General features: G+C 39.5%; 1 protein-coding gene across 3 annotated transcripts; it reads right to left on the reverse strand.

Moving 5' to 3' along the window:
- Nucleotides 1–626: 626 nt before the first annotated feature.
- ramp2 (receptor (G protein-coupled) activity modifying protein 2) lies at nt 627–5,987 on the reverse strand. Of its 3 annotated transcripts, none has more exons than XM_018702316.2 (6): nt 5,737–5,987; nt 5,061–5,123; nt 4,957–4,986; nt 3,078–3,110; nt 2,704–2,878; nt 627–2,597 (listed from the first exon to the last, which is right to left on the reverse strand). In XM_018702316.2, exons 1-6 carry the CDS (start codon nt 5,894–5,896, stop codon nt 2,348–2,350), a joined length of 711 nt encoding a protein of 236 aa, XP_018557832.1. In that variant the 5' UTR covers nt 5,897–5,987; the 3' UTR covers nt 627–2,347. The 3 variants fall into 3 exon arrangements, with proteins under 3 accessions (XP_018557832.1, XP_018557826.1, XP_018557851.1); XM_018702310.2 differs by having other exon boundaries at nt 5,061–5,126; nt 5,737–5,986; XM_018702335.2 differs by lacking the exons at nt 4,957–4,986; nt 5,061–5,123; nt 5,737–5,987 and adding an exon at nt 3,361–4,925.
- Nucleotides 5,988–8,547: the final 2,560 nt, after the last annotated feature.

An 8,547-nucleotide genomic window follows, 5' to 3' on the forward strand; every position in this document is an offset into this window, starting at 1 on the left:
GAGTATTCTACTTCTACTTCTGTACTGAATGTGCATACTTATTGTTTCTGTGAAACAACTGATGTAATTTGACTGATAAAATATGATTAATGTGGTTTTCACAACCACATGTTGCATAATGGCATTAGAAATGTTTCTGGCTTGCTATAGCAATAAGGAGTAACACAGAATTGGATGAAGTCAGAGAGGGGGTGGGGATGAGGATGGCCCGGCATGTAGAGAGGAAGAAGGTCACCGAACACTCTTTCCCACCCAGCCCTGCCAGACACATACGCACACTAACATACACACAAACACAGGCCCACCCTGCAATGTTGTGTGTGCCAGATGAGGGTGTGATACATGACTGCTGTCACTGCTTCCTTCACTTCATCAGCACTTGTGCAGCATAGCAACTGCACTGCACTATACTGGTCACTGAGCATACAGTGAAACACTACTTGAGGCACAAAGCAATGCCATCTGCACTGCACTCAAGGGAAAGGAGTGTTTAATAAAATACTGACAAAGGTTAAAGGGCACTCTTGTCATAATGTATCCTTGTGAACATGAGCTGAATACAAAAGGAAACTGTTCTGATGTCAAACTTTCCACTTACCCCAAGATGAGTAGAAATAGTCTGTCAATATAGTCAACTGTAGATTTAATTGTATGAAATATAAAAAAGTATATTAAAATGCATACAGTACACGGTGTGAAAGTAGGCAGAATGCATTCTCTCACAGTACAGTAAGTCCTGACAATGGCAGAAAAATAACACAGTCTATAAATACACACTTTGTTCCAAATCTGAAACCACTTAACAATGGCTTTATCGTCATAACAATACATACCCACATTATCAAGATTCAGGCGAAAGATAACACTTTTTTGTCATTACTCAGTGTTTATCACTATGCTGCACAGACAAATTTCATGTCTTTTGTCTGAACTGGATGGAGATGTTGGATAAACTTTGCTTCAAATCATTATCATTATCACTGTTTAGACAGGGGAGAGTGCTGAAGGATTTATTACTGTCCAAAAGTAGACAACGCCAGGAAAAAGATCTCCCTTTCTGGGCGTACCCATTCATTGTGTCCCATCTGTGACCTCTGACCCCAAAACCTTCCATATGCTATGACTCACATAACCACATCCATGCATCCATCAGTCTGTCCTCATTTTCCTGTCCTCCCTGTATACAGATAGAGGACCCTTTTCAAATATCAAACATGAACAAATATCTGCATTCAGTTCAGACTTAAATTGAATAGACTGTACATTGTCTAATTAGTGGCTCAAAGCACAGTTAAAGGTGCAATATGTAGATTTTTCCTATTGCTACTTAGCCAGCACTTAGCATTAACAGTTTTACTCACCACGAGCTTCAGCCATCGTTGATTTTACAGACAAGAGGTTAATATACGCCTTCTGGGCAGTGCTACTTCATCCTCCTCTTGTGTTGGACTGACGCTGCAGCGACTCACTATTGCCTCTTGTGGTACAAAGTGTTATTATCGGATTGACCGCTGCTGGTTGGTTATCATGCTAACTTCAGTAGAAATGAAGTGGTAGAAATAGAAGCAAAACATGAGTCAGCTTTGATGTTTGATGCTGAACTCACAAGTTTCTTCTGGACTGATAAGTAAACAATTGTTACGGTTAACATTGGCTATGTGGCAACTAACATATAGCATCTTTATGTTTGAGCAGCAGCAAAAAACAAAATAGGAGGGATAGGAAGAGTTCAGGATTTCAGTAATACAAGAAAAATACTTTGTCTTTTACCAACACAACTGGTGTTCACATAAAAAGTGTCAACACAAATTTAGCTTGTACTTTTGCAAGCTCGAGAGCTTTTGTCTTCATAAACCTGAATATTGGGTTCTCCATTATAAATTAAGCTGTTTTCTGAACATGTGTATCCAGTTTGGAGGTAACCAAAACCATCAATGTTCAGATTTCCAGTCGGTTGGTTGGCTGAAAACAAATCTTTGGTCATAGCCTCCTCTTTAAAAGCGTTAATGAGACACAGTACAGTACAGTATGAATTTATAATAACACAGATTTTGTCACAGTGAGTATCTGATATCATCAGGGAGTTTGTCACTGAACAGCCACAGAATATGACATTAATTCTGAATCAGAATCATCTATTGATAGATTTTCTCTGTTGATGATATTTCAGAATTCCTCTGAGTTGTGAAGCACCGGTAAACTTGTCCTCCTCTGCAAGGTTACTGGTGAGATGAAAGCGCAGCAGCAGTCTGTTAACAAGCAGTCCCCAAGTTGGGAGAAAAGGGAGAACATATGTCCCAAAAGTGATATTCTCAGTGACTGTGAGCAGAGCAGAGATTTAAGATGATCATGAGCTCCCATCCCCATTCTTAGTCTTGAACACCACAAGGCTGACCATGACAGGGATCAGGCAGATGGGTGTTATCACCAGGGCAAAGACGATGACTGGTGGTGGGTCACTTAGCTCCTCTGTGGGACAATCCTTGAAAAACTTAGAGTGAATGTTCACAAACGTGTCCTCCACCAGCGGGTTGGGCCATGGGATGAAAAGACAGTCAGACATCTCCTCTGTGCAAAGGCTTAAATCACTGTAGGAACTGCAGTGTGGAGACAGGAGGAATGTGGAAGGTGATTCAGAAATTGGGAAATATTTATCAGTATTTTAAATGTTAAAACTTCAAACATGGAACACACTCTACTTACGCTCTTACATTACCCCAGGTGCACCAGTCTGTGCTGTTTAGTGATGTCATTGCAGTCTCAAACTTATTAAGACATAGATGGCCAAGCAAGACTGAAAGGCATTCCATTGTTGGACCGCCAAACATGTAATTACAAGCCTTGCAAATTTCCACACAATGGTGAGAATTCCCACAAGCTGCATCAATTGAAGGGTCACAAAAGGAAAGAGAAAAGGGGGATAAGTCAAAGAAGAGAGAGAAAAATAGAAAGATTAAAAATGACAATAAAGATGTGCTGCATGTATTTAGAAGACCTCCATTAACTCCTGGATGACTGTTTACAGAATGACACATATATTGAATAGTTATGTATGTTTATTAGGTCATGTCACCTACCAAATGGCAAGGCAGACTCTCCAAACGTGGTGTCTAAAAGGGAGAAAAATAAGATTTTAGATTAAAAGCATTCACATCAAACAGTATTATAGACTACTGGCTATAAAAACTGTTCAAAACTACATTTCAAGCCCTCTCTAATTCAGTTCATTAAAAAAGTCATGCATCCTAGCCAAATTTCAATACAAAGAGAATTTTTGTCTATTGTAGCTTTTGAGTTCCTTTCACATGTCTAGTACTGAAGCAGACATTTGCAGCTGTAGAAGGGAGACCACACACTCACCGGAGAGAAAGGAGAGGAATACCCCAATGAAACCAAGTGCTCCCTTCATGTCAGAAAAAATGAATAAAGGTACGCTTTCCCCAGATGATGACCATGTATGATAAACCTAAACCTCTTAGACTGTGTACAGCGAGGCATAACAGGAAACCCGACAGGATGGAAGAGACGCAGTGTAACCTTCGGTTACCAGATGTCCAAACAGTGTTACCCGCGGTTACCAGATGTTCTCCGAAGATCTGTCTGACGGCCCTGCGCCTTGGCAGCAGCTCTTCCCCTCTCCAACACACGTTTCTTTAGGATTTTCTTCCTTTTTTAAAGGGGTGGAGGCAACAAAGATTGTCGTCTCCATTCTCTCAAATAAAAGGGAGCACACCCAAGCTGGGCTGGACTCACATCTGAAAACCCTTACTCTTTAACTCTTGTTCTGCTTTTTAGTCTCAGTTTCTCACAGTCGAAGGCCTGGCCAGCTCACAGCATGTGATTTATTTGCCTTTTGGGCTGCCTCTGCCAAATAGGAAACATAAGTAAACATTTAGGGCTTAGCGTTTTGGGGTGGATGTAATCATGACTCTGCAGGGTGTGTTGTGCAGACAGGCATTATTTCATATTTAGGTTAATTTGACCAAAACAGGAACAAGTTGTTAGTCAGAGCTGACCAGCTGTTGTAAAAGTCTAACTATCGTTACACACAGATGTCAGAAACACACCAAAAGAGTGGGATTTATTTTGTTCTTTTGTGTCTCAAGGAGCTCATGAATGTGCTACATCTGTAAGGTAGTTTCTCACTGTCACCACTCACCACTTTAAAGAGCAGTGTGAGAGAGATGGTTTCACTGATTGAATGAAAAATAAAATGTATGGTGCATGTTTTCTCACGACCAACTTGTTAATTTATGTCACTGAGTCCACATGTTGGGCCTCTCACAACATCTGTTTGCCGAGCAGCATTTTGATTTAGTAATGACATCAGGAAATGTGTCTTTTCAGCAGAGGAGGAGCTCAGAGTTTGGGGGAGTTGGCAGAGGAAGGAGGGGGGACAGTCAGGGGAAAGAAAAAAAAAAGGGAAGGCACAGGATGAGGAACAGTGAAAGGGGCGCTGCTCCAAAGTTCCAGTTGTTTCACAACTCTGAGTTCATGCGTTGATCACAGACGTTGCATGGGGTGAATGACGAACAAATTCAGGAAGTTGAGCCAGGTGGGGGCCGTTCATAATGAGGTTTCAGTTAACCTTTAACCCCAAACCATTATGGACCTTGTGTCTACTGGTGTTGACCCCTCACTGGTAGAGACCTCCCCAGGAGTTTGTCTTGGATTCTCAAGATAATACACACAAGGAGATCTTGGCAGAAAACAGGATCTCTGAGCTCTGCTTTCTGTGTTTGTCAGTTCCAGGCCAAGCAAATGAGTGTTAGGAACAATCCCCCAGTGGACACAAATATATAATGATTATTTCAAACTGTAAGATACATATTTAAAAACTAAACAGGATTAATGTACCCATCTACTTGCAGGTTTAATTTGTTAGGAACACACAGATACAAAGTTAACAGTCACACATTATAATGTGTATAATGTGAAAATCGGTTGATAACTTACTAGCAGTCATCGTCTCTATTGAGTGATACCCTGTAGAGAAAGGATGTGGGGTTAGTTAAATGTTTAAGGTCATGTATGAGATATTTCTTTTTTCTTACATATACCTATTGTTGTGGCAGGTTGTGCAGCTAACTGTTCATCTACCAGACCATCCACTGTTGTGCATCCTGCTATAAGAGAAAGAATGTTAGGGGAGAAGAAGTGAATATTAGAATAAATAGATAAAAGTAAGAAACGCTGCAATTCATAACAGGAATTATTAAACTAAATTCTTATAGATAATCCATTATATAAAAATATCAGAACGTGCGAAAGCTGACGAGGAAACGGAAATAACAAGGATTACAGTGTGTGCAATAAACAGGTCACTGTATCCTCCCTTTGTTTGCCACTGCTGTGGGAAGTCTTAATATATTCAACTCAAGATATTTAAACTTTCCCACAGGAATAAAATATCTTATTTAATAAAGAGGAGCATTAATAACAGCAACATGAATCACAAAATAAATAATCTGATGATAACATTCTCAGCAACTACTATAACACTGAATTCTTCTTTGAAAAGCTAATTTGCTGTCACAGCTTGATCAAAACCACTCCACCACCCTTAAACCAACTTTTTAAAGAATAAAACTCAATCATGAGACTGGTAAGCTCTTTTCTAAAAGCCACACTGTCACTAAAAGCCCCTAAGCATTCCTCTTGAGAGGTGAGATAGAGGGCAAGTAAAGAAGTTATATCATAGAGAAAAGAAGTGGACAGTGGAAATCTTCTACTTACCCCAGATGAGAAGAGTCACAAAACACCCAGAAAACATAAGTGAGAATCTGGTTGCTGTCATTTTGCCTGACAATGCTCTGTCCGTCTTCCCTGGTGGGTAGGTATTACATATCTCAACCTTTTTGCAGGAAGCCTCTATAAAACAACAGGAAGCCCTCATTTCCTAGGATGGGCGGCTTCACTCAACAGAACAGAGAAACTCTGATTAGGTTAGAACTACTGTGGTCCATTGGTGCACCACCATCACTCTCTCTCTCTCTCTTTCTGTATCTATTTCTTTTGCCCATCCCACCCTCTGTTGTTGAGGAGAGCCCCACCTTCTCTTTTTCTCTCCCCCACCTCTCTGTCTCTACCTTTGAATTTATCAATACAAGCAGTATTTTGATATCAGTAACTAAGCACTGGTTTCTGACAGCATGTGAGCCATTGTGAACTGAAAGGATTAATGCTGTTACTAGAATATGTGAAAACTTCTTTTTCTGTTTTGCATGTTTCACTTGAATGGAAACTTGGAACAGGATTTTTGTGCTGAGTAAATGTTAACACTCGGAGCTGAGAGGCCAACTCAGAGCCCTAGGGAGATGCATGATTATTAACAACAATCCAAAGGCTTTTTACTACTAATTTGAGTTTTTTTTTTTTTCTTAACCCAAAGTAGCAATAAATGAAAGAATAACTTAAAGGAGTTCTCCATCAAGTGAGTTTAGTAGCCTATAGAGTGCTGCAGGGATGACATATTTTTGAAGACCAACCTGGAAGTTAGCATCATCCTTGTTCCCTCAACAAAAAGCCAGTAGGATTTTTCCATTAACTTTTGGATTGTGGCGGAAAATATGTTGTTTGTGACAAACAAAAGTTTATGATACTTATATGTTTTGTTCAGCAAGATAATCTTCACCATTATTCTGAAATTTGAAGCCTGAATACAGTTGCCACAAGTAAAAAGCTAATGTTAGGCTACAAATGAACTACACCATAATAGCATGACTTCAGCATCACCACTACTAAGCTCCCATTTGTTGTAGTGTGCTTACCTCTTCTACAGAAGCAAGTTGGAAAATTTGAGCCGGTACAGTTTGCAAGAGTACAGGTAAAAACACAAAAAAGATGTAAAGGTGAACTAGTGAGTAGATGAGTTTTCTTGTTTGGTGCAATGCTGTTTAATGTCCCCAACAAATTCTGTAGTACACCTCATTTAAGACACAATGATACAGTAACAAAATCAGAATTCGCAAAACTCCCCCTGGAGCCACAAAAGGTGTAGTACAACTTTATTTGCATAAGCAGTGCTCCCCAAGACCTAACTCTGATGTGTAAAATCAGTGAAGTTCCCCTTTAAATTGTCATTATTGGAAACTACATTTTTCAGATTATGAATGCTGTTTTTATTTCCATAGAACGTGAAAATTTATGGTACATGACTGGTGGTGAATGACAAATTTGTTTTTGTATCTGTGCTGTATTGCACCATCAGTTGCGATGACGAGAACCCCTTCTCCAGCACCTCTGTGTCTGACACAACACTGAGCTTCTGTGGTAATGAGAGGCAACAGGGATCTCCAGTGTTTCCAGTAGTATCAATGCACTTGTCCACGTCACTGAATGGTGAGTGCTCTTCCTCAGCTGCTGGGTTTGGGAGAGAGCCAGGTAGCTCAGGGCCAAAATTGCTTCCACATTTTGTTTCAGATAAAGAAGGCTGCTCTTTTCTATGTAATGACTGAATTTTTGAAACTCCCACAAATAAAGGCTGAAATATGTGCATCTATGTCAAGCTTGTAGTGTGAATGAAGTTAAATAGCTGAATGGACTGGCCTGCAATGAAGAGCATAACATATTTCAAATGTTCTGTTTTAAGAAGCCAGAGTAAGTGAAAGTTTATTTGGTGCATCTTTCTTTTATGATTAAATGCTTCTTCCATCAGTTACAGTCAGTTAATAATTTAAATGACTCATCAGCTACTTTTCAAGTCTTTTAATCTCCAAGCCTTTGTCACAGCTCATAAAAGCTGCAGCATATTTGAAGATATGAGTCCCAGTGACCGCGGCCAAGAGCTACACAGGCAGTTTACATTATACAGAATTAAAAACTTCCTGCTGATAACCGTCTCGCTCTCCTGGTTTATCTTCCTGTGTGTGTTTGCTTTTGTTTGACAATTCAGTATCACTATTGGGCTACTTCAAATACTGCTGTAGACATGCCAAACATGCTTTATCATCTCAGATACTTTTGCTCACTGAATGCATAATTAATAACCGAGAATCGCATGGTATAAACAACACAGCCAGAGAGTAGAAAGGAACAACATCAACACAAGAGTGATCAGAGAGAAGCACAGTCAGTCATGTTTGCATAGCATGATGTGAAACTACAGCACGCCAAGCCAGGTTTCTTTATCCAAATTAGGAATGTATATGAGCATATGTTGTGTCATAGGATGAAAAGTAACTGAACAGTGCCATCTTGTGTGTTAGAGAAGCAGCATTTCTGTGGTTTCCTTTAATCCCTTTAAAAGTTAAACACACAAAATATTCTCCAGTCTTGTCTTGAGTCTTGAAATGTCAGATGCTTTCCTGGTAGTTTCCTGAAGAATTTCTATAAAAACTGGAAAATATTGTCAGAATATCTATCGTGAAGAGTGAAAACAGACATGTTCATCAAAGCAGCAGTAACTCTTTCAAGGATTAGAAAAAAAGTTTTTTGCATATATTCCTGTGCCCAAATCCAATTTTAATTTCTGCATCTCTGTAGCACCTGCAAGAGTGTAAAAGATAGTAATATGTGTTAATTTCTAATTATTAATTATTACAATTC

This window comes from Lates calcarifer, linkage group LG11, assembly GCF_001640805.2.
Source record: "Lates calcarifer isolate ASB-BC8 linkage group LG11, TLL_Latcal_v3, whole genome shotgun sequence".
Classification (NCBI taxonomy): Eukaryota; Metazoa; Chordata; class Actinopteri; family Centropomidae; genus Lates; species Lates calcarifer.